The sequence below is a fragment of the Psittacula echo genome, assembly GCF_963264785.1.
Source record: "Psittacula echo genome assembly, chromosome: 1".
Taxonomy (NCBI): Eukaryota; Metazoa; Chordata; class Aves; order Psittaciformes; family Psittacidae; genus Psittacula; species Psittacula echo.
This window is the reverse complement of record NC_137735.1, coordinates 122763253-122790520: the sequence shown is the minus strand read 5'-3', so window position 1 is coordinate 122790520 and position 27268 is coordinate 122763253. Positions and strand designations below refer to the sequence as shown.

Below are 27268 nucleotides of genomic sequence, written 5' to 3'. Positions count from 1 at the left end.
TGCCTACATTAAATATTTATGATATATTGGTTAGCTCTAAAATCCCTCCTTAGTCTTAACATTTCAGGTGAAAAAATTAGTGAGAATGTTTAGAAATAAGGACAGATGGCTCAGGGTTAACTTATTTAAAGAAGTATAAAATATTAACAAGGTATTTCTAATGACATCTATGCCTCTGTATTGCATTGATGCACCGTAATTCTAAAATTCTTTATTAGGATTCAACATACATGTTGAAACACAAATCACCTGATATTTGTTTTGTGATTTGGAGGAAGGTGCAACGCTGTTCTTAAATCACTACTTGAAGATTCTGAAAATTGTTCAAGAAAAAAACCCACATCAATTCCACTGAAGATAGAAGTACAGAATATGTGTTTCTTTGCATACAATTCCAAGCTTTTCAAAGAGAATTCCTCTTGAAATAAAGTATATAAAGTAACTATTAACACTAAAATATCACATTTAGAAGTTCATTTCAGTGTACACTGAAAATATATGCACCATTACTTTATGAATACCTGAGCCAAGACTGTCAGATTAATTGGTAATTACTTCAGGAAGGCAAGAAAAGATGAGCATGTTTGCACTTCTGCTGTTCCAATCTCTATACCAGTTCCACAAGCAAACACTGCTATGAAGCCTTCATTTCTGATTTGATCTTCAGATTTCTTTAACGTTTTCTGACATGCTACTTAAGGCTTATATTATTCCAACTATTTAATTGAAAGTGTCAACTGTTAAGTAGCCAATCAAATAAGTAGATTAATAGCTTTAACCCAAGTAGCCATCAGTAAAGACATCTGTACCAGTACAGGCATCTGTTCTAACATCTCTGTTATAACTTGACTTCAGACATAATATAAACTTGCTTTAAAATAATCGGAAACTTAGTGAAATGCAGAAGAATAAGTGAAACTTTAGATATTCGACTTTGGATCATGTGATGTTAAACAAGTAAACTTATAAAGTAAAAACTTAAAGAAAGACAATACTCCAAATAAATACCTGTCTCTGCTTCGGATTCTGAGTCATCATCCTCTTCCTCTTCACTAGAACAACTGGATTCATCCTTCTTCCCCTCTTCCTCTTCATCTGCTTTTTCTTGCTCCAAAGACTCTATACTAGATGCATTCTTTTCTTGCTCCATAATCAGTGTCTCTTTACTGAGTTGGAAAACAAAATACTTACTAAAGTCCTGGAAACATTACTAAAGCCTGTCAAGCAGGATATTGTGACAGCTTCTAAAGGTATCTTTTTTATTAAGACATTATATTTTTTTCCAGTTTACTTACTTTTTGAATGTTTTCTGTGTCTGGTTATTATCCATGTTGGCTGTGGATTCAATTAGGGGAGATTTCTTTTCCCGTTTTTCACTATGAAGCTTCAAAACATATAGAATGATGTAGTTAAATTGATAGAATGGTATCAGTGTGACAAAATTACAAATGGAGGGCAATCTTCTCTAACTACTACAAACACTAGAGTATGTATAAGCTTTCAAAGTGTTAAAGTTCAAAACTCTAATATCTCAGAAACTGTTATTTAAAGTAAGATTCTCATTGCTGATGCTTCAGATGAAAAAATGCTCACTGGACAAGGCAAGCAGAAAGCACCTTCTTGCTTTCAAGGCTTTTCACCGTACTTGACTGAGTAAGGGCATAAAAGAACTTCTGAGGTTACTGTGGCATTACCTGAATTGAAACCCTAATTCAAACCTTTATTTTTAATCTATATACTGCTCTGAACTGGATACCACAATCATGTATAATAAAATGTAATATATATATATATGTCTTTATATGCAAAAGGCCTACCAGATTCTGCTTCTTTTGTAATTCTTCTAAATATCCTAGAATATCTTCATCTGCCACATCAAATGCTGTCTGCCCCTGGAGGGGGGGAAGAAGTAAAACATCATCACTGTACAGAAGAATTTAAATGAAATGGATTATGATGCCTTATCACATGATGATGCAGGTAAGGAGCACATTCAGAGAAAAGAATTAGAAAGTATAAGCCAAGCTCTATTACAAACTGTTAGTCTGCCAGTAGTTGGAAAACAATTTTGCAATTTTATTCTTTTTTGGGTAACTGAAAGAGAAACATCTATACCTGAAGAGCAAATATGTTTCTTAAGAGATAAAAACAAGACTTCAGTAAAACATTGCTGTCCTTTGAAAGAAAAAAAACCCAAAACAAAACTACCAAGGAAAAGAGATCGAAAGAATACGATTCTCACAATATTTCTTTCAAACAACTATTCCAATGGCAGTTGTATGGATGGATCCTGAGCAGTTCATTATCCTGTCTATTACAGACTACCATATACAGTTTGATTTTTTAAAGTTTAAAGCAAGGTATACTAATCTTGAATAGTCACGTTTTCACATTTTTACAGTAAACCAGTATTTTACATTTTACATTCCATTTTAGAAAAGATCTGCTACAACCATTTATTCTTACCTCCCCCTTTAGTCTATGACTTTCATGGAACATGTTCTTGAATAAACAGACCATCATGTTCTTCACTAACACAGCATAATGCTGTCAGCTGGAATTTCTTCAGCTTGTCATATCTTACATCTATATAGTCGTCACAATTCTAGACTAGACCAGATACCCACAGGACATGAGATTCTATCTTTAAGGTCTGAATTGGTAAAGATTTCAAAACTCCCCTTTCTTCATCTCTACTTGAAGATGAGAAGGGCTGAAGATCACACAGTTCCACAAAGAAAGCCCACCTTGCTTTGATACTGCAATACAAAGTTTTGTATTTGGAAGTTTTCATTCACATACAAGAAGGCTGGAATCTAGGCAAAGTCCTAGATTCACCTACACGGTTATCAACGCAGCGGCATCAACACACTAGGTGGACATACTAAAATGTTGGGAGGATCAGGACAAGATCAGCCAAATAAGTACTTCTATACAATAACTAGCACTAAAGACAGAGCTGTCATTTAAAAGTGGTCACAGCAGCTTATAAAAATAAAGGTGTTTGTATTTGTCTCTGCTTATTTCAATTTCTTGAATGTTAACTAAATACAAATATATTCCTAATTACACTGTGAAGGCTATCAAATGGTTAGAAAGGATGGACCTTCAAACCACTAATTTTCACATCCATGTAAAACCTCTGACCATACAGCAGAAGCATGTGCACCTTTCAACAAGGATCATTCAAAACAGCTTGAGCTCCTCTGATGTGAACTATTCCATCTAGTGTAACACAGCACTAGCCTGGAAACTAAGCAACAAAATTATGTCAACTTTATATCTGCATTATGACTACAGTTTTTATTCCAGATTTCTAGTTTTAGGTAGCTATTAAGTGAATTTATTTCCAAAAGATATGAGTTAGGCCTACCTTGACCACAAAAAATCACTTTGCAAAAAACTGTTGCAGTTGGAAGGTTATATCTAAATGCAATCCATAAAAATTAATACCTGAAGTCAAGTGTTTTAACCATAAAGGCTAAGTTCTCTAAGCTGCCAAGCACCCGCATCTAAAACCAAATACAGGAATTTTCAATCTTCGTATCTCCAAAACTAAAAATCTTTATCAGCTTACTTAAGAACACAACAGGCAAAATGTTCCTAGCTTGCACAGACAAGCCCATATACCCAATACAATTGCTAGTGTCTCTCTGTACCTCCTTTATTCTTATTCTTGCACCAGCTGAGTTGAACATATGTTCATGAGAGAGCTCTCTGGAATACCACCCTCCACATTTTTATAACCCCAGTAAAAAAGTCTACCAGGTAATTTGATAAACTGGCTTCAACTAATTGAATCAGCTTTTGAGTGCCTGATACAATATATAGTTATAACAGCTGATATTTGTAAGTTCTATAAGCATTATACAGAAACAGTTGAAGCTATTTGAAATTTAGTTGCAGATTTCATTGGTTTTATTACACAAAAGCTCAATTTCTAAGGAAGAAAAAGTCAACAAAGACTAAAAAAGTTACACAGCAGTTTTGCCCTTATCTAGAGTAAATACTCGCTAATTTGTGATACGCATCTGTATATTTCCCTCATTTATTTTTAAAAGTTTATGAAACAATTCAATGAAGAATCCATCTTAAAAGTTGGCCAGGTAATTTACATATGCAGAAATGACAGAAAACTGGAAGAAGATCAGAATCTATTTGTAGAACATACTGCAAAGAGAATAAAGAGAGCTTCAGCTGAATGAAAAGGTTTGGATCCTTGTGATGCCTATGTGAATCATGAATATATTTGTATTTGTTGGGAGCAAGATGTTGCAAAGCCAGCAAGCTTTGCAGGCCTTTGAGTAAGAGCTGAGGAAATACAGCTTAGAAAGCACTTAAGTTATGTCGAGGGAGTCCAGAGAGGCCTACAAATTTCTTCCAGGGCACCCAACCCGTATAGCAGTTAGCATACAGTATGCTAACACAAGCTGATTTTCAAAGTCACTGATTTTGTACCTCTGAAAGGTCAACAAACTCACTCTATTTTGAATTTTCATGTCAAATAATTCATGGATTATTTAATATAGAACTGAGCATACAGTGGGCCTAGAAATTAACTTAGATGAGCAGAGAATTTAGTTTTGAACACAAACATGCTGTTTTGACAAAACATGCATTATATAAAGCTCCACGTACAGTAAACAGCAGTTTATCATCACTTTTCTTACCCTGGCTTCTAAAGTCACTTTAGAGACCAGAACTTTGTATCTTGACAAGGATTACATAAAAATCCTACCACTTTGTTGACAGCCTCCATATCACAAAGGTTTTCCACTAAAATGCGACATGCTTCTTCTTTACCCCAGTGAGCAGCAGCATGAAGTGGTGTCCAGCCATCATAATCTTTAATATTTACATCGTAGCGAGCCTGTATTAAAAGCCTAAAGAAATTAGAAGAATTAGATGTTGACACTGCTGACAGAGATCAATGAATTGTTGTAAAAGCATAAAGTTATTCTACAATGACATCCTTCCCCTTTTTCATCATACATATTTTAGTTGGGCTATTGACAAGTGATTAATTTTATGTCCTTACAGAAGCATTTCCCTTTTCATTGTTCAGTAGGTATATGCAATTTTAAGGTAAATACAAGAAAAGTAGCCTTTTCCATTTTCTCTTTATTCACTTCCTCTTCATCTTAAGTCCACAGTTAGCTATTTTTCTCCATGTGCAGTAATAGGGAGAACCCCTATTAAGGAAAGGAAAGCTGTAAAATGTCAAAAATTGTTGGATACAGTGTTCTTACATAGTAAATTATAAAAACCTCCTCCTGTTCTAATATCAATTGCTTGAAACTTGTATCTTCTCCTGTCAGTAACATGTGATGTTGTAACAACCTAGTGCTTATGTGCTTCAATTGCTCTCTGAGAGGGAGCAGAGCTCCTCAGTTAGAGGATCTGCTTTTCAGCCTGCATTTGGCACACTTCAATCCACCATGGTTGATATGTGAATGTCCAAGTGACAACGGACACATACCCTGACAGTTCTGTGTAAAGGGCTATCACCACTCTGAAACACTGTCCGTAATTATAAAAAAATCCCGTAACTGTGAAGCTCTCTTCTCAAAAATTTCCCTCCATTTCTCAAGAGCCGACATACTTGAAATATTTTCCAATGAGTCAACTTTCACACATGCGCAGCTGCAAAGTCTTGCATCCTACACAGAGCACACTTTTTGATAATGGGAACCCATCAAGAAAATTGCCTGCACACGTATTTTTCACCTCCTAGCAAAAGTACATGGACTGCACTACAAAGAAGACAGCTAGAAAAATAAACCAGTTATAGATAAAATTCCCTTACAGACACAAGCTATCATAAACCAAAAATCATTATTTTCCAGCAGAATAATTTCTTTTCATCATGTTGAAGCATCAGGGTCCTTGAAGCAGATCTCCCATTCAGTAAATTGTATGTAATGGTTATAACAGTTAAAAAAGCTCTGTCATTCAACTTCTGTGCTGATAAAACATTACAAGGTTCTGCAGACCTTAAAGGCAGCAATACACAGTCAAGGTGTGTGCTCATTTTCATTCATGTTACAATATATATCTGTTCCTAGAACTGCTAAAGCAGTCAAATACATTTACAATCACAGTAAAGCAATGTATTATTACGTATGTTTTATTTCAATAAAAGCAGAGCTCTGATGAAAAGCCAATTAAACCTCTGTTGCAATATAGCCTTGTATTGTATTAATGAAAAGGTACCTATGAATTATGGGGACTCCAAAAGCCTGAAGCTTTTCAGGAAAGATTTCAAGTGTTATGACTTACATAACAGTATCAAAAAGCCCCAAAATTAAATTCTCTGTTCTTTAGGTGTGAAAACCTTTAGTCTGGATTACAAACTGCTTTATGTATGTAAACAAATATGGCATTTTGAAAACATGCATCAATCAGAACTCCAACCGTCATGATGAAAAGGTATTAAGCTTGTTTACACATTTGGCTTTAGACACATGGCAATTTTTTTGTCAGCTTTCTTCTTTTAAATAAGTATTGAGACTGAATACGTACACTGTGCTTGCACTTTGAATGACTTGAGAAAGCTAACAGTAACATGATTTATGAGTGCTTGAAAACATAAAACCAAGCTTTGAGGAAAAGACAGTTCTAGAGATTGCTATTTTCCAACAACTCCTAAAAGTCAGAAGTGTCCAATCGCATCAATTCCAATTACATCAACAAGACAATCAAATTTGAAAAATTCGCATTTAAACCATACTTACTTTAAGACTTCTGTATAGCCCTTTGCAGCAGCTACATGAAGTGCTGTACCACCAGATTTTGCATGCCTGACATCACTTATATGGCCGCTGTTGAGCCACTGTCTTGCATCTCGTAGCATTACTCGTTCTTCTTCTTTTCGAGCTGCCTCTATATCAACCCCTAATTCGGATAGAGGGGGGGAAAAGAGAAGACACAAAATATTTTAGTTCCAATTCTTCAGTTCAATTATGAAACAAATCTTGTACCATCTTTATGTGATGCAATAACAGCTGAACAACATGAATAATGTTCACGATTAGATATTAGTATCTTTTGAAGATGAATTCCAAGAGGTTATGAAACATCCATTACTGCACGACTCTTTGCATGCATAATGGAGTTTTTCCCAAAAGAGGAGGAGAGAATGGTGAGGGGGGAAAGAGAAGAAAGCTAGCAGAACCGGCTCTTCAGTTTTAAGAATTTCTACCATCACAATAATAATCACTACAGTGATCAATTAAAAAAGGAGAAAAAATGTATTTTAACCTTCTAAACACCAAAATACAAGTCTGGTTTGATGTGTCTGCAGAAGGTAGAAAAAGGCTACAGTTTTTTATATGGGAAGAGGAACAGCCAATATTCTCATCAATGATGATAAGAAAGATCTATATTTTTTATAATTTCTACAGAATGTCTTAGAATCATAGAATAGTTAGGGTTGGAAAGGACCTTGAGATCATCTAGTTCCAACCCCCCTGCCATGGGCAGGGACACCTCACACTAAACCATGCCACCCAAGGCCTCATCCAACCTGGCCTTGAACACCGCCAGGGATGGAGCATTCACAACCTCCCTGAGCAACCCATTCCAGTGCCTCACCACCCTCTCAGTAAAGAATTTCTTCCTCATATCCAGTCTAAACTTCCCCTGTTTAAGTTTTAACCCATTACCCCTTGTCCTGTCACTAAAGTCCCTGATGAATAGTCCATACCCAACATCCTGGTAGCCCCCCTTCAGATACTGGAAGGCTGCTATGAGGTCTCCACGCAGCCCTCTCTTCTCCAGGCTGAACAGCCCCAACTCTCTCAGCCTGTCTTCATACAGGAGGTGCTCCAGTCCCCTGATCATCCTCGTGGCCCTCCTCTGGACTTGTTCCAACAGTTCCATGTTCTTTTTATGTTGAGGACACCAGAACTGCACACAATACTCCAAGTGAGGTCTTGTTTGTCTTCTACCACTGTGACACATAAACCTTGCGCTCCAATAACCAAGCCTTTGGAAATCTCCCTTAGTACCTCAAGTAAAAAAACCCCAAACCACCAAAAACTTTTTATAGTATGTCTCACAAAAAATTATCACACAGTGATGAAAAGGGAGGAATGTAATATAACATTTACAAGTATGCACATAAGGTTAAACAGACTGAAAAAAACCCCAGATCTTGAATGGGCAAAGTCTGTATGTGCAAGCATATTTTAATTGCCAACACACAGACCGACCTGAACAACACAGCAGAAAGAGGTCTTGAAGAGAACTACGCATGAGCGTTGCTCTGCCTATGCTGACTGAATGGTGACAATTCTGTGAGGAAAAGCGACTTAGGAATTGTGACCCTCAAGAGCTCAAACTGTACCTGGCTTGACCTCTAACAGAATCAGTGCACCAACCTTCAGCAAAATTATTTTATGTCTATGATTTGTCTAATCTTAGACCCTGGTATGCAGAGACTTGGGAAAAATGTACTATTCTTCCGCACTCTGAATTTTTAATTTCTCATGAAGCAAGGCATTACCTTGGATGCAATAAAAGTGAAATCCAGAAACAGGTATTGATTTACTAGATAAAAACACAAACCTCAACAGTAGTCCTCATATAGCCTCTACAACAAATGATTTTTTAAATACTTAAGAGAGAGACACTCCTTGACTCAGATCTAATTCTACTTTCTTTCAGTATTTCCTGCTGAAGCTTCATCTGCCCCCAAACCATTTTTCTCCAAAAAACTTGTTTCTATCACATACCTCATGACTGCCCAACTAATCACAGCACAACAATCTAACGCAGACCACAAGCAAGACTACGCAAAGCTAGAATATCTATTTTCAAAACTATTCTACATAATTATTTTTAATTCATTTCCAAAGTCTTTATAATGAACAGCAATTTCAGGTTCTAATGTCTTCAAAAAGCTAAGGGATGAAGTGGCCTTCATTAAAGAAATTATTAATATCATAAAATGAAAATATAGATAATATAGATGATAATATGTAGTGCAGTGCATCATTCTACTGAGTAAAATGTGGCAAAAGAGATTACAATAAAACAGATTCATCAAGCTTTTATCAATCCACTGGCAACTCGAAAGCCAGAACAACTAAGTGGCAAACTGAAAGCAGTTACATTGCCACTGCTGAAATATACTTAAGGCAGCGGACAGCAGACTGATACATCTATTATGCTAGTATGAATTAGTATTTCACAGATGCTGTAATTCCCCAATTATAGGGCAAGAAAAAACTTGAAAATTATATGCCTGAACCAAAATTTCCTGAAATGCAGGAAGAAGGAATGTAATCATTATATGCTTTTGGAAACGTACCATATAATTTGTTTGGCTTGTGGTAGCGTATGATAGTGCTATAACAGAGTTCACTTCTTGATTATTCTTCCATCAGTCCACACCATAAAAGATATTCCCTATCTACAAATACGTAAAAAAAAAAAAAGAAAAAAAACACCAACCCAAACCAAACAAATAAAAGCAAACAAAGCAAGACCAGTTGGAGAAACAATTCTGTTCTCTAAGTAAATCTGGTAAAACTTTATGCTAACGACAGATGAAAAGATAAAACTTTACAATCATAAAATAACTGCGGCAGGTTATATTTTAAGTGTTCTAAACAGCCGACTGAGTTCCTAGACTCATCCACTTAAATGACTAAACAAGCATTTCAATCTCGGCAACTTAATAAAAATTAATAGAATCAAATCTCATCAGAAACTGATGAAAACCCATAATACAGAGGCAAGATGCAGGAAGATTCAAAAGACTGCTGAAGCACTAGGCAGAGAAAAAAGCCAAAAGGTACTTGTTTTGAAGGAAGCTGTGGTAAAAATTGAATACATGGAAGTTTCTAAAACGGTCTCTCTCTCAAGACAAACCATGACAGATTCAGTTTTACATATCTAACAATCCTTATAACTCTAACAGATATGAAGAATCGAAACCACAAACTTTGAATCAATAATGTATTGATAATCACATATTCCCATTTCTCTGGGAGGGTCCTATGTATCGATGTGTGAACTACTGCAAGCTAACTTCCTCGGGTTGTCTGCATCTGCATTTCAGAATGACACAGCAGTGCAGATCAGCAGACCCTGGGAAAATAATTCTCTTGGATACAGCCATTTACATGTCAGTGTTGCCTGCAAAACACCACCACGCAAATAGTTTATATATCATCTGCTACTCACATTTATGGCCATCCCCATTTTGCAAGCCCAAGGTCTTACTGTGAATTGTTATCAAGAAGGAGCAACCTTTTCCACCTGAAGAATCCAATGTAAACTCCTATCAGTGTAAAACTTCTTGTGTATGGCTCATGAAGCACTTTTGTATAAAAGAAAAACAAAGGAAAAGCACTTCCCAAAGCCTGATCTTGAACTTCTAATGGTTAAAATCTAAGCATACTTTCCAGGTACGCCTACAGAAGCAGAGAATTATGTCAAAATAGCAATGCTTTTGCAGGGAAAGAACTAATACTGAATATAGACTTCTATCAGTATCACAGTCGACTGCATTTCTGAAGCCCAAACGAGATGCAATGGCTGCAGAGGACTAATGGCTGCATCAATACATTATTTTACAAGGCAGAAAATTTCTGATCATATTTCAACAGAAGAAAGTACATGAATCTTGCCAATCTAAATAAAACATCCCACGCTAATAACCGTCAGGAAAACGGGAATTAAACTGTGTGTCGCAGAAGAAAAGCTGCTCTCTGAGATAAGCTAAATACATTTCCCATGATTAACCACAGAAAACTGAATGTAAACAGCCTTTATTCTACCTTGTACGGCCCTTTCTCCTTGCTTTTGTTTTCCAGACTCTTATTAAGGTATCGGGGAAAAAGCAAACGCTCGTCATATGTTTCCAACACTTTGTTCATACGGCCCATAGATGGCAATGCGCTGCCTCCCAGCTCAGCTCCAGCCGGAATATTATTCGCTCACACCACCAGGACACTTAACCTCTCTGGCACTCTAATAACTTCTTAAATCATTAATAATTTATGGCTAAACGCTTTCATTTTTTCGGATCAACAAGTGTTATTCAACAGCTCCAAACAGGTTTGGAAGCAGTTGTGCTGTTCGGTGAGCATTTAATGAAAATCAGCATAAATTTAAATGCTGAATCATTGTTTCAGGACTCTCCAGCCATATAAAGTCATGTTTTATAGATACTGCCTGGAAGATCAACCCACTTTTTACTTCATGTAGGGAATGTTTATATACAAATGTAATAGTTCACATTTTATCCACATAAACAAAGCTGAGTTAAGCAATACATCCGAGAAAGTCTTGCTACATTTACCTATTATTGAGAATGAGAAACGCTTGCTTCTCCTTGGAAAAGGAGAAGTGATCTCCCTGATAGTTACTGAATAGCTACCAGGCTGTATCATGAACTCCTGATTCACCTCACGTCACCTCTCCCCACTAACTCACCTCCTGAGAATGTTTCCTATAATTCAAAATAACTGCTTAAGCAGTTAAAAATAATTTTAAGAGGACGTCTGATGATAAACAGCTAAAAATGCGCTTGAAACCATTACAGTTAACCCTACTCAAGACCTGAGGAGAGGCAACACTTAAAACTGGCCAGGGCTAGCTAGGACTAAAGCCCCATCTCTCTCAAGTCTCCTGATTTTCACCAGTGCAAAGGAAAACTTTACACCACTGGCAAAAGACATCTTCCACAACTATGACATGTTGAAACACTGCCGAGTAGAAACATAAGGAATCATATTGAGAAACTCTAAATAAAAATATTTTCAACAAAGATAAAGAATTATGTGGACCGCGGTGGCATATATATACATGGGATCGGCACATGATAAAGATACCAGCCATACGGAGTAACAACAAAACAGGTCCTAAGAGAAGTTTTTTTTGTTAACACACAAAATAGTTAAACCACATGGTATGCAAAGAGAAGAGCTGTTCAGCACTACTCTGGAATAATTTCCATAAAACACCTAGTTTTGCTATCTGTGAAGTGTTCATAACTGTGCCAAGATATCTTTATACCTTATGTGAGCATGAAAGTAATTATCTTCTCACAAAGCATAAAACCAAGCTATGTTTTAAGCTTAAAAAACATAATTAAGCCAATACTTGTTCTTTGAAGATCAGGGTAGAAAAATGCTTATCTTACTACTGGGAGTGCTATCACTTACAGGATACCTAGTCATTAGTTCAGGATTACTGCACAGTCCATTTTTTGAACAGGGTCCTGCAATACGTTCAACAGAACACAGGTGGTCTTACCTGGGGACCTGTGGCCCACACAAGAGGACACATGGAAAGATGCCTTAACCAAATATCACAATTCAGAAGTGTTGTATATGAAGATCAGACTAACCGAAGACAGACAGACATAGGATAATAATACTATAAAAGCTCTCTCACGTCTAACATACCTTACAACGGAACTTGCAAACCAAGAAGATTAATTTGGATCACTGACCACCCTCCTCTCTAAACAGGTCAGATTTTGGAGTCTGAATGCTAAAACAGGATGAGCAAACACTGCAGAGCCTTTTTTTTATTAAGCCTGTAATGTCACATAGATCTGAACTGTATTGTATTCTACAATTTACCTCTGTGAATTCAGTGTTCCCAGAGGCTCACATTTTTCGTCCTGTAGTAGGACATATATTTAAAATATAATTCAATACCTGTAAAACTTGGGCATAAATACAAACTCAAAATCTGTAGAAGACTGAATAGTTGCGCAACTGGAAGGCTCCGTTTGAACTTTCCCTATAAAGACAGAAAGTCTGCAAAAGCAGCAAAAAGGCTGAGCTAACATGGTGATTCTCCTCAGATTTCTACCAAATATCATCACTTAAACACATCTGGAATCACAATGAAACAGACTGATCTTTCCAGGCCATTTTTTTTGCTACCAGGCAATTCTGACTACTGACACCAGTATATAGGAAGCCATATTCACAGCATTAACTAAGCAACACAAAAATTAAACTAGAATGAATGTATGAATAAATATACACGAAAAAGTTGCAAGGCAAGAATATTACAGAAAATGTATGCTTAATTTTCACACTGCATGTTTTACCTATACAGAGGTAAGATATTTCAGCACCCAGGTTTGTTTATTCAAAATCAATAGGCTGATATCCCACTACTGGTAACACTGAGACAAGGCTGATAATTCCGCAGATCCCACAGTTAACCTGCATTATCAAAACTGCAGCATCGCTTTATTTTATATGAGGACCAATGTCAAAGCTGGAGGGGTAATTACATTGAGCCACATGTACAGTCAAAGATGAAACTGTCAACACGCATCAGTGTTAATTCCACATTAAGATAAACAATTAAATTTCAATTTTAGACATATTAACTTCTGTAGCTACAACATACACACAATTAGGCACTTTCCAAGTGACTGTAATGGCTAGATAATAATTCTGTATATAATATTAACTTTATATGCAAGTTAAAGATGCTATCAAAAGCACACAATTAAAACCTTATTGCTGAGACAACTGTTCCATGATTTACTAAGGTACACATTAAAGTTCACATCCACATTCACGCCCTTTCTATTCCATTCCCATTCGCAATCATAAACTATTTCCTATTATTCCATCCCCTTAGTTCTTACAACTTCAGACACAAATTCTGAAGGATGCTGCATGCCTTCTTCCCTGCTTCTGTGAAACTGAAACTAAGTGGTCTAACAGCAAAATGAACTAGGTACAATACATATATATAAATACATTCATATATGTGTGTGCAAATATATATACATATGTATATAAAAATAAAATCATATACATATATATAACCATAGGCATTAGTGTCCTGTTAAGACCAGGAAGGCAGAAATGCTGTCAGGGATGTTCACAGTGTGGTCACACTCTGCAGGACAGCATCCAGCTCCTGTTCTGCACAGAGGGAGGTCAAACCACCCTGAAAGCACAGGCCTAGCAAGTTTTTTCTCACCTGACATGGTGCCTCGTTCAACCAATATAATTTTTCAAATCATCTGAGAAAGACCAATCTTCTGGAAATCCTTTAGTGAGTCAGCAAGCCAACTGACAAAAAACTCTAGAAGAGGAATGCTTGGAAAACAGTTTTCCATAGCAACTGAAATATAGTATTCTAAAACAACCTGAATTACCCCTTTAGAAACTAACAGCTGCAGTGTGGGTATACCTACATTCTTCTCAGACTTGTAAAGACTGTACCACAGATAGTTTATTGTAAGCTTTAAATACGAAATACATAAAACACACTGAACTTTTCAGTGAATTGTAGCATTTAGCTTAGGTCGCCAATGCTAATTTTACAATTGGGCTGTTCAAAATAAACTTGTAAAAGAATAAATATTAGCATGTAATGTTGAATCTGCATTGTAAAAATGTACATAAACCACCCATATTAACAATTTTTTTAAAGCATAACATACAAATAAGAGATTTTGAAAGGGTTCTTTTCCTAAATAATGTTGATTTTACAAAGAACTACTGCAGTCAATTATGACAGCACATCAGTAAAGTCAAACATTCCAAAACCAGCCTTCAAGAATTTAGGCTGAGGCACATTCTAGAAACAACTCTCCAGCAAAGACTGACAGTACTGTTAGAAAAGAGAGCAACAACTGTATTCTTTCCAAACTAATTAAAATAGACAAATGGTAGTACAGACAAAAAAATAGTCACAGCTATCTAATCTGAAATTCTTTATGTGTTAACTATAAGAACTGTTAATCAAAATTCCATTAACACTACCAAATAAGTGAATCAAAGACTTCGTCAAATCTACAGTCCATTTATTTATATCATTAGGTATCTCATATTTCCGTATCATGTCATCCATTTTCTTTTTACCCTTTACTTTAGGTATTAAATGGGTTTACCATACAAATGAGATCAGGGCAAAGCCTGAAGCAATTATTAGTTTATTTTTAAATTGTGTAAATCTGCCTTAGAGATATAAATTCAATGCTACAAAAAAGTAAGTTTTTCAAGGAGGAAGAAGCTTTTTAAGAGGTAGGCAGGGGTCTAGAAGTAATGGAGATGCATCTCCCTAGCACTCCAACTGAAAAGGCTTCACATCTTCCATCTGATTGTCACTTTCCTTCAATTTATAATGTAACTCCTATCACATCACCCCAGTTCTTGTACTGGGAGTTTTGGAATTACAGTGCATTTCTATGGGACTCAAGATGGTCATTCAACGACAACTGAATATTCTTTCCTCTGTGGAATGGAATAAATCAGAAACTTTCAAAGACCTTTCACTGGAAAACCCATGAGGACTGGAGCATGGAAAACAGCAGTGTAAGGAGAGGAAAAAAAGCAGGGAAAAATGAATCAGAATGTTTTTTCAAATGCCAGTTTTCTCTTGTAAAGACACCTATGCCAGTGCTATCAATTTTATAGCAGCGAGGTACATAAATATAGGGTATTCATTTTCAACAATACTGCCAAAACTTGTTATTTATCCATTAACTGTACCATGAATGCTCACCCACATAGTGTTCTCAGAAGGGTACACAAAGCCAGGAGGAACTTAAAAGATTCATGATACATTCTCAGGCCTAAAACAAATGCAATCTAAGACTCCTTATCCCAGTGAGTAGCTTCAGACATTTGGTATAGTAGAAGGGCATTTTAAAAGGTCAGACCTAGACACAACAGGTGATTTATGCGATGCACGATAGTTGTTTACTCTTGTTTTAGTTATTATTAGGCTAGAATACCTAGAAAATGAGTTGAGCACTGTACCGTGTATTGGCAATTCTCCTTGGAAAACAAACTGAGTCACTTTAAATTTTTTAATTTAGCATTAAGTTTTCAAAAATATATTTAGTGTTGAACACACAAAACTATCTTTTCAGATTCCAAATTACCTTGTCTATTTACTTCATTCTGAAGCAGCTCTTCCATTGCCTCTTCTTCAGCAATATCTAATGGAGTGTCTCCTTCACTATTTACAGCTCCTACATGTGCTCCTTGACTAATTAAATACCTGCCAACAGAAAAAGAAAAACAAACTGTAAGCAATATAGTAAAGCTGATGCAAAAAACACAACCAAAACCAAAACAAAACAGCAGCCATGGGTATGGGTATATACATGCACACATACCATTAATATTAACAAGTATATTAGGTATACATAAAAAACATCATGACTGTCTGAATATCTGTATGTCTTTTCATCATAATTCCCATTAATACAAAGAGCTCTCTGTTTGCTCTTCAGTTTGCCACAAAGACTCCTGACATATTTAAATAAACACTTGCAAGAACTGAAAGAAGAAAATGGTTAGATGAAGAACAAAAGCAACCACAAGGTGAACATGGTTTGAATCACCCATTTCCATAAGCTCCTCATATTAAACCACTCTTCCTAGAAATTTGAAATTCAGGAGCATATTATGTTCCTATACTTTGCCAGAATGATGACACTTGGTCTCTGAGGCAGCTTCATGAAGGTTTTTCCAACTTACTTGATTCTAAGATTCTATGAAAACCAGAATGTCCCCTGCTCCTAACCGTTCATAAGGTCAGCTTTTGGTGGGGAAGAGAGGCGAGAGGGAGCAAGGAAGCAGTATTTCACACTCTTTCAACCCTTTGAGTGTTTTCTTACTTAAAGTGCTGCTGTCTCAGCAGTCAACAATCCAGACTCGGTGGAAATTATTTCTGAATTTCCAAATAAGTCAAATAGATTAATGCCAACAGTAAGTCACAAAAGGATTAAGTTATTTTATTGCATTAAACCATAAGCCTATAAAGTTATTGAGAACCTACACTTAATACATAAACTGTTTCCAAGTAGACAATGAACAATTAAAACACTAATACAGATCAGCCCTGCACTTTCTGACCATTTCACTTCCCTAACAAATTTAACAGTCTGATCCACAACAGAACTCCACACAAGCAAAACATTGCAAACATACCTCCTGCCATACAGACCTTAATTTACACTTCCCATATATTTGAGGAAAAAATATCAGGAAATACTTAGACCAGAAGAACTAGCTATCCTTTTGGTAACAAGTGTATGAAAAAGTGCTTTCTTAAAGTTACTACTGCAGAATGCCAAATTATGCAGAAGCCAATCACAACATTAATCCAATACCGATACAAGTGCTTTAAAGTATTTCTGCTTAGCCACTGTCAATTAACAACAGATTCCAGATCTAGGATCATATGTTCTTAAACTTTACTCAATAACTCAGCATGAAGTACTCTCATACATTTCTATTTTTTAATGTATGATGTAAATAGCACTTGTCGTTAAACCTTCATAATTATGTCAAGAAGAGGTAATAACTAACAGATCACAAAATGGAAATTAATTCCCAGAAGTGTAACTGTATCTCCTGGGATATGCATCATCAGTTACCACTGCTAACTTTGATGCTGGTATGCGGTTCTTCTTTTATACTGCCTCTCTTAACAGTGCTGCTGTGACTCTTATCCCTCTTCAATTTAAAGATTTAACTTCTGTGGGAATGAAAAATTAATACAAAATAACAGCATTTCTCAACGATACCGGGTGTACTGTTTTAATGGTGACACAGCCTTCCAGGTCACAGATCAGGTAATTGCTATGCAGCGTGTCTGCTAAGCAGGCAAAAGGAGCTGTGGGGAAACCAACTTACGAAGTCAAAACACTGATTCAAAACCAAAGCAAATCATGGACAAAAATATCTTTATAACAAAAAACCCGAAGTAACCATTTGTGTTCTTTCAACTTGTTTTTTCTAATAAAGACACACAAAAAAGTGATGCTTAAAAACCCTGATTTTTACCTGTTCACACGTAATACCTATAGGGAAAAATGAAGCTACTTTTGTAAGAAAAATACATCTCTCATTGAAGTAGTTGTATTTGGTCAACTGAGCCAATAACTTACAGACATGATAAAAGGAGCAACACATAAAAAATGCTACAGAAGCATTTCAGAAAGTTATTATTTAGATATATGAACAACTTCATGATCAAATGATTCTTTGAAGTAGACTCCAAAAATGAAGCTGCTCAGAGACCAAAATCAGATCAGCAGAGCTAGGCGGATTACTATGGTTGGAGCAGTAAAGCTATTCTAGTTCCCCTTTGCATGTGCTTACAGAACTTTGGTTTTTCTGCATCAACAGAACCATGCCCTTTGATACCACATCCAGAAAAAAGTGCTTTTTGCAACCTTGGATGCAGCTGAAAAGTAAAAACACTTTGCTGATGTCACCTACTTCCAAAACCTTTTGGTATAGCACTTAAATTTTTGTCTTTTTTAATTCCCTTGTGGCAAATAGCCAGGTTCAACAGACAGCGACAGAAGAATAATTCAGACAATCTGACAATAATTTATATAATATTCTGGTAGGTGCTTGTTCAAAATGTCAACAAATGAGAAAGAAACTTGATCAATGGTAGCTTGATCCATACCATGCTTGGTTCTGGAGCTACAGCTTTCAATTGTTGATACTGAAGCTAAAGGTACCTTTTAGACACTCTTGTGGCCTAAGTATACAGAATTGCACATATCCCAGGAATACTAAGACAAGAGCAGGAAAATGAAATCAAATTGTTCCTGATGCTTCTGCCCTGATGTTTCCATGACAAGCATTACACAGTCTGGGTAAGACTGGAAGAACAAGTTTGCTTTGTGATACTGTTGGTTTATGAAGCCAAAATATTTCTATTTGAAATTTGTCTTTTAAGAATCACTGCTGTCTATTCCTCCACAGCTATTATAGACTGAAGTTAACAACCTTGACAAAAAAATGGCACATTTATTTTCTATAATTATTACAAAACCCAGATTCTTCCTCATCATTTTGTGGAAAATACATTTCAATACCTTTTGTAAGGGGCTGGAACTTCAGTATCTCTGAGACAATAAGTAATAATAAATCTCTGAGATTACTGTACAAAAGCCAAACAGTTGACATCAAAACCAAGCTCAAGAACTGGAACTTAAAAATCTGAACTAGCAACTTTGGCCTATATTCTGAATTAAAAAAATCCTCAAAACAACAAAAACCCCTTACAGCTAAGGTTTTGTGTGTGTGTGTAAGTCTATCAATAAAGTGCATACAGAGACACAACAACGTAAGCAGAGAAGACACCTCTCTCTGGAGTTATATGCAACTCTTAAGCTTATTTGTGAATTTAGACCCTAAGAAACTGTCAGACACTCAAACTCTGGTTTTAATAAAGCCTGCCAGCTGCAGAGAACAAGGTCTGCTGTAGATAACATTTTAATATTAGTTTATCTCAGCAACAGAAAGAGGTGCATATGTTTACATTCAAACCTTGTCCCAGTTCCCAATATCCGGAAACAAGTTTGCGAAGTCATTAGGGATATAATTAACTTTAAGTACTTGCTGAACCTGAAGGTCACCTGAACGGTGACAAGCACAAGGCAGGGCAGAGAAGTGGCTGCTGAATTGATTCAGTTCATTAAAGATTCTGTGCTGAGCTCACAGGAGACACACTAATGAAAACAAGAGGTCCTTCCAGATGAGTCAGAAGACTGGTCAGCAGCCTCTAACTCCGAAAACCTGAGGACAGGGACCCTCCTAAAAAATCTCCTACTTAATAAAGGCTTAATGTGCTGTATATACATTTAAAATAAACATGTTCAGTGGGGCCTTCTAGGGAAACATGGCTTAATTGTTCGTGGGGGCATCAACCAGCAGCACAACTGGTCTCCCAACAGTTTTAAACTAAGTGGCAATTTCAGCTAAACCCAGCTGCTTTTCTTCTTTGAATCCATACATAGTGGAGCCCAAGTTAATTCCATGAGCATTTTAACTGAACGATAAGAGAGAGCCAAAGACAGAAGTGTCATTGTGCTCTTGCAGCCATGCAAGCTGTCATGTGAAGAAACAAATAATGAAAAAAAATGTGCCCCACAGGATACAAAACCAAACTAAATCCGCACACATCTTTGGAATATGTATTTGAATGGCCTTCTTTTGAAATGCCTTTCAGAATTATTTCACTGATTTGTTTAAAATATAAAGTATCAATGCACTTTTTACTACATCTTTGTAAATCATTCAAATTACTAATCCAAAGACATCCATAAGAAATCAGCCAAACAGACCTTCAAGAGACATTTAACAAATAAAAATGACACAATTTTAACACTGCGGGATCCAATTTTATTTTTTTCAAAGCTGAAGGACACTAAAAGTCTCTCCTTTCCAGATCTATTGTTTTGGGAGTCTGGGAATATTTCTTTAAATATTTTTTCACTGCAGAAGAGTTTCACTTCAAATTTAAATTCTTAGTGTTGTTGTTATTAATGCAAAGAGAAGCAGAAATGCTACCTCAAGCTCTCTAAAGCTCCCCAGTCCTTCTCAAAAGTGGTTTTGTTTTGGGTTTGCTTTCTTTTTTGATTTGCAGCAAAAGTAACACTGCAGGCCAGGTAAGCAGAGGTATACTTACCTGCATATACAACATATCAAGAGATGACAGCTTACGCATCAGTCTTGAATTTTTAAGGTGCACTTCCCAAAATAAAGGCCTAGACTTTTTCATCTTCCCTCCTTTTTTTAAATCTTAGATACTACAAACTTGAAGCAAATACAATAGCATTAGAATAACATTGTGCTAAATTCTGTTGTGGTACATAGTACACATATGCATACTACGGATGGTGTTAAAATGTGCAACACGGAGCAGGTGCCAGGCAGGTCTTGCAAGGCACAGCAGAGCCCTGCTTGCCCGGGCAAGGAGAACCCTGCACAGCACCCTGCTCTGCACAACTGGGCATCTCTCCTCAGCCTCTTTAGTGACAACCTACCCTAGAATAAATCTAACTACTTGAAAAACAATTACGTTAATATCACAGAATGGTTAGAGTTGGAAGGGACCTTAAAGCTCATCTGGTTTCAACCCATGGGCTTGGTCACCTTCCACTAGAGCAGGTTGCTCCAAGCCCCATCCAACCTGGCCTTAAACACTTCCATAGACAGGGCAGCCACAGCTTCTCTGGGCAACCTGTGCCAGCGCCTCATCACACTCACAGTAAAGAACTTCTTCCTGATGTCTAATCTAAATCTATCCGCTTCCAGCTTAAAGCCATTCTCCTCTGTCCTGTTGCTACATGTCCTTGTAAAAAGTCCCTCTCCAAGAGACTCCCTCTCTTGTAGGTCCCCTTTAGGTACTGGAAGCTACTCTAAGGTCTCCCTGGAGCCTTCTCAGGCTGGACAACCCCAAATCTCCCAGCCTTGCTCAGATGCTCAGTTAAACTGTCTTATTCAGGCACTCCGCAAAATGCCATCCCAGGCTGTCAGCTGCTGCTGTGCCTCAACCTTCTGCCTCTAAACATTTAGAACTGATTAGAAACTGACATGAGAAGACAGGCTTCTGTGATGACATTTAAATTAAAATCAAATCATGATAAAACTCGAGCACATTTAAGGTTGTGTTTCTTCACAAATTCCAGATGCTTCTCACATCTTTCTCTCTTAGGAAAAAAAACCCCACACTGCAGCACTTTCTACAGAAGAATGCTTCCCCTATGAACAGTATCATTAGCCAGCAGCTACACAAACAAGACCACTTAGGATCATTCAGCAAAACCAGATTCTTTTGCCTCCTGAAATATGAGTAATGATTTTAAGACAGCTGATATCAACAAGAGATCTGAGGTGAATGTATGATTTCCTCTTGCAGAACACAAGAGCTGACAATTTCAGATAACTAGAGATGCTTAAAAAAATGAATAATAATAAAAACAGCTGAGAAACAAACGGTCAAATAATTTTAAGCAAATGAGAAGGGACATCTCTTCAATTTTCACGAGTCTAATCCAGATCTCAGTATACAAGTTTTTTTCTAAATTATGGACCAGTTTGAAAAGACTGTTTTATATCTTTTAATATGCAAGAGCTCCTCCAGGTAGCAGAAAATCCAGTTTCTGATTCTCCCTGGTGAATCCATTATGAAAGACATCTTGGACAGATACACATCTTTGCCTCAAAACTGTCTAATGCTCCCAAAGCTATTCAAGTAGTATGCCACAGAGATGAGGAAAAAAAATACTATCCCCCTGTGCAAACAGCACTATCAGTGCTAAATACTGTACCTATATGAAAAACATATTTATGCTTATGAAGCTGAGACTCCACAATATACCAACACAGCACTAAGCTCCGCACACAGCTCTGCCCCTAGACTCCACTGCAACTTGCACACCCAAGGAAGCACAGGAACTAGAATCACATCTGTTTTCCTTCCTGGTATGCAGGAGCACAGAAGAAACAGTGTAGATAACAGTATCTGGTTAGTTTTATTCCTCCTGTGTTCCAAGAAACCTCTGAAAAAAGCCAGCAATAAACTCTACAAATATTTATAAGTAGGCGGCCACCTAAACATTAACAGTACAAAGGCAGAGCAGAAAAAATTGCTACTTGCAGCATACAAAAAGCAATTAAGCCTTCATATTTTACCATTATCTATATACAGGGAAGACACATGAGAGATGGCAGAGCAATGTTTAGGTGAAAGTAAACAGTGAGTGAGAAAAGTACCAAACATGAAGAAAGCTATATAGGGAAACATATTATAACCTATTTACAAAAAAGTAAAAACCCTGGAGCCTGGCAATGCCAGGATGAACACAAGGCAAAAACTTAAACAGGAAAGAAAACTAAACAAGAGGTGTTTTAAAAGTGTGTATTAAACAGTAACTTCACTATGGACCTTTGTGAACAAGTATTTCTGTCCTTTCCTTTGAAATCTGCACCTCACAGTGCAAAAATAAGGTCTGAGTTGGGAAAACATTGTGTTGCAGCTGCAGAAGAGTGCATGCAATACATGCAGTAACTAGCTCACCACACTCTGTGCTCAGGATGCTTCCCTGTAGCAAGTCACCAAGCATTTGTGGTGATTTGCAGAACTGTCATTAAGGTGAATACTTGCGATTTGGTTACACTGGTTGAAAACAAAATGTAACAACAACATGGAGGCAAAAAAGAGGAGGAATAAGGAAAACCATGCTGCTGCCCAGCATCCTCAGCCAATTCCTCACCAACAAGAGGTGATCACACCCCTAGCTCACCATCCCTCGTGCCTTGTGCCAAGAGCAGCATCACTGTATTTGGCTATAGTAGCGCCATAAATTCTGATATTTAACTGCTGTTTTCTATTTCAGAGGAAGTTATGAGTATGGGCCTAACTTAACAAGCTTATTTTTCTCCAACAGCCATGCACTGGCATTTATATCAGAAAAATTAAAACCAAGATCAATTATTTTACTGTGCTTAAACAGATATTAAAACAGATATAATCACTGCATCACAAAACTTAAGTAATTATGCAGTATACAGTGACCAAATTCACCTGTAATCAAGAGGTTTCAAATATTTCATCTTTTTTATATTTTTTCCTGTCATACCTGCTGTTTATATAAAAAAAACCCTACATTTTTGTCTTAGTATCTGAATTGCATCCAAATAACTCACTCTCATCAATGTACAGCAGCCTTCTGTCACTAGAGACGCCACACTGTATTTACAGATTTCAGAAGAATTCAATCAGCTTTTATCCTGCCTCAGTCAGGGATAAGATTAGAAAAATATACACAGATTAGGATCATTTGCACTGAAATGACATGATTTAGAATATCCAACAAAAACCACAGCTGTAAGAAAGGATAAGTAGGTCATAAGTTGCTCTAGTGTCATTGGAAAGTCTGCTGCACATGGCAGATCAGGTTCAAACTCACAATAAGGAAAAATGCTCAAGTAAAAGCTGAAACAAATAAAACCCGAGATGCACAGAAGTGACAACCTATACCACACCCATGTTTTCTCCTAGAAAACAATACTTAAAACCAACTTTACTCTGAACTACATTATTTTTCTATCAGCTAACTGGATAAATACTATAATCAATATTTACAACACTATTCCATAGATTTAACATCTGGGAAGAATATCGCTGCATCTCTCTAAACCAGCAACTTGGAATGAGTTGAGGAGGCCCTCACAAGTGACAGTCTGCCATACTTACTAAGTGATACGCGGAGAGACTCCACAACTCGTAAAAGTTGTAAAGTAGGTATGCTTTTATTCAGCGCTGAGGTGCATCATAAGCACTTGCCTAATTCAAAACCTGACTGCTCGTGTATCTAGAGCTGCTCTCCAATGTTCCAGTCATATCTAGAAAATAGGAGTTGACTGGTGGCAATGGGCAGGTACAAGCCATCATTCAGGGAGGACCTGATGTGTTATGTTCCTCAGAAGTCTACTGAGATCACTACTGAATCACCAACTCATATGTACAACTCAACTTCAGAATTCATACATAAGATACCTACTTTAAATTGTTCTCAGAATACAATAAAATCAATGCTCTGTGAAAGTAAAATCTTTCCTATGCACTTCACCTCTCAAAGCAGGATAGTTCTTTTAGGTGTGAGCTGCACTTTAAAATTCTTTTTCAGCCAAAAATTAAGAGTGCTCTGAGCTTTACACTGGGCATCAGTCCCTTGACTATTGAAAGAAAAAAGCTGTTTTCCACTAAATCATATATCACTTAAGAAGGTATTTCTGAGCTTAAACTTCTAGTACATTACCTTTAGAAGAGAAATGCAATATATTTACTAACAGATACTTAGGGTCACAAGTAGAGATGAACACAGTAATCCAATCTGAAGAAGGCACCTACAAAGCACACACTGTCTTTGTGCATCACAGAGTGAGCAACTCTCCTAGACTCCTTCAATTGAACAAATAGGTATCAAATAAATTAGGTCCTCCAATTTCCTCTAACCCATCAACCATATCTTACTATATATTTCTGCAAGCTGGTTGTTATCTAAACATCAGATCACAGCTACACAGTAAAAAAGATTAAACTCTACCACATAATGACATGATTTTAAGAAGGGAATTTCACCATCAACCTAAACAACTTCATCAATGTTTAATTATTCTTAGGAACTACATATATGCAGCAAAAACATATCGAAAACTGTACACTGCCACAGTGCATCTTCAGAAACGAAAATGCCAACTGATGCTAGCTCACTGATCTCCAGGTTTCCATTATTTTCTCTAATGGAATTTAGGTTTATCCTTGCAGATATCTATACAAGGTTGGAGGAGGAGGAACTTTTATGATGCTGATAAAGAACGAGCATCACACTTCGACTGGGGGGCAGGGGGATGGGACACAACTACCATACTAGCATATTTTCTCTCTCATTAATTTCTTTTTCCCAGTCTGCTCTTCCAGAAAGAAACCCGGCAGCGAGTACAAATGAATTAACTGAAACAATCTTCCAAAGCCTGCAGTGACCTTTTCACAGTCCTCAAAACAAACACTGCATCTCTACCAGTGTCAACTTGTAAGAAGTCAGTCATTCTTCTAGAAGAGCTGTTCTTGCCTGGGAATAAATCTTCCCCTGCTTATATTTTGTCCTGTGGCTTGTTTTATAACATATTCTTCTGAACTCCTCTTCCCACTTTCTGAGTTGATTGTATCAAATTTCATCTTTGGACCTTTTTCCGTTTAATTCTACGCTTCCAGTTAACAATGCCTTGTGTCATTTAAAGTAACATCTCAAATCCTGACAAAAACATTCATTCACCTTGTAGGATCTCTATCAGACCAAACCCCTTACCAGTCTGCATAATCTGTATGCGGTTTACATCAGACTGCCAACTTCACCGTGTCATTCACAAATCAGAACTTCTGATTATCCTCCAAAGTTCCACTTCTGAATGTATCACTAATAACATCACTTCATACTCAGTTAAAACCATAAGTGGGAACAAAGCTAAAGGAGATAGGAGCCATCCCTGACATTTTTATCAGTCTGCTTTGCCTAAAAAATGTCTTCTTGTTCTGGGATTCTAATGGGTTATCACAAAAGAGCTTAGATTAAAAGCACTTCAGTAAGTAATAGCTCCAGACAATCAAGTCATTAAAACTTAAGAAAGGATTAGAAGCAACTGCTTTGAAACATATTCTGTGGTAGCACCATCCCTGGATATTGTGGAAGAACATTCACCAGTGCCAGCTGGTTCAGGCTCATGAGTTGGGAGATGAAGGAGAGGACCCTACCTCAGCACAGGCAGCTCTCCACAGCCAGGCTTCTGATCAGAGGTAGGAGCTGTATCTGAAAAGCAGCCCAGACTTCTTTTTTATACCTGCATATCTATGCCAACTGCTGCTGGCAAGGCAGACCAGCTCACTGATCCAAAAGGGAATAAACCCTCCAAACCCCCTGAAGGTAGTCTTACGCTAATAGTTCCCACATTGTTGAGTGCTCATTAGATACTGCAAGAGAGGGGGTAAGAGCATGTGGAGGAGGGAAAACCAAGGAGAGAAGGGAATGACTGCCTATTTTTATTTCTTCAGTTGTCTCAAGTTAGATCACATTAAGCATATTGTGAAACTGCACTGAATTCCCCCAGTTGCTCCCTGTTGCCAGATGAGCGCTGGTCCTATCCTTGTACAACATGCCACAGGCAGGATTCACTATCGCCCAGCACCACAGCAGGCCCACAAGGTGATCAGAACTGTGTGTAAACCAGCTATCACTGAATATCTATATATTCAACTGCAGGTTTGCAGGACTGTTTCTCACTCCTCCATATCCCAGACAACGATCACTCATTTAGTCTTAATGGACTGTTACTAAAATAGAGAGATCCTGGGACAATGGTTTGCTGAGGCTTCAGCAAACTTGTTTGGCTGGGTTCACTTTCAGGTGTCTGAAGTCTGGAAAATCAGATGGGCGTCAGCAGCAAGGCAGTGGTTACACACAAGCCTTTTAAAGTCTGCTTTAAATATCAGGGGAGGGAGGGGATGCAACATAGGAAACCAGGCAGGAAGGAAAGCAGGCAAGCTGTGTTTTAGAGCAGCAGAGTTGATCAAGCTGAACTTCTCTTTCTAAATGAACCGAATGAAGAGGCTCTGAATTTAAGAAGTTATTCTGACTTTAATCACATGCTTCAGCCTTTAAAACCTGTAAAACAAAGAAGCTGCATTTTGCTAAGTCTCAGGGTCTGTACACATAACTACATGCCTCCCAAACATAAAAGCAACCAGATTGAGTTAGACCAAACACCCACTTAACATCTAGCCTGTCTCCAAAAGTGAGCGTATTTCCAAGGAGAACAAAACTAAGGCAAATACATGCTACTTTTCCTGTATTGCCTTTCCAGTCTCCAGCCGTTCTAATGGATTTTCTGAACCAGATCCCATTTGTATGTATGCATTCTGCATTTGTATTTTTTTATGTATCCACCCTCACTGG

At 37.2% G+C, this 27268-nt stretch overlaps 1 protein-coding gene across 4 annotated transcripts in view; it reads right to left on the bottom strand.

Moving 5' to 3' along the window:
• Positions 1 to 27268, bottom strand: part of PPP1R12A (protein phosphatase 1 regulatory subunit 12A) — a 119895-nt gene that overhangs the window by 40411 nt on the left and 52216 nt on the right. For all 4 annotated transcript variants that reach the window (XR_013958399.1, XM_080633562.1, XM_080633563.1 and 1 more), the window contains exons 3-8: positions 15884 to 16002; positions 6735 to 6894; positions 4739 to 4883; positions 1818 to 1892; positions 1296 to 1384; positions 1009 to 1166 (exon numbers count right to left, since the gene is read on the bottom strand). Coding sequence is in view for 3 of the 4 variants with exons in the window: in XM_080633562.1 (XP_080489688.1) it covers positions 1009 to 1166; positions 1296 to 1384; positions 1818 to 1892; positions 4739 to 4883; positions 6735 to 6894; positions 15884 to 16002 (746 nt within the window). In the remaining variant the exon portion in view is untranslated. The remainder of the gene's footprint in view (positions 1 to 1008; positions 1167 to 1295; positions 1385 to 1817; positions 1893 to 4738; positions 4884 to 6734; positions 6895 to 15883; positions 16003 to 27268) is intronic.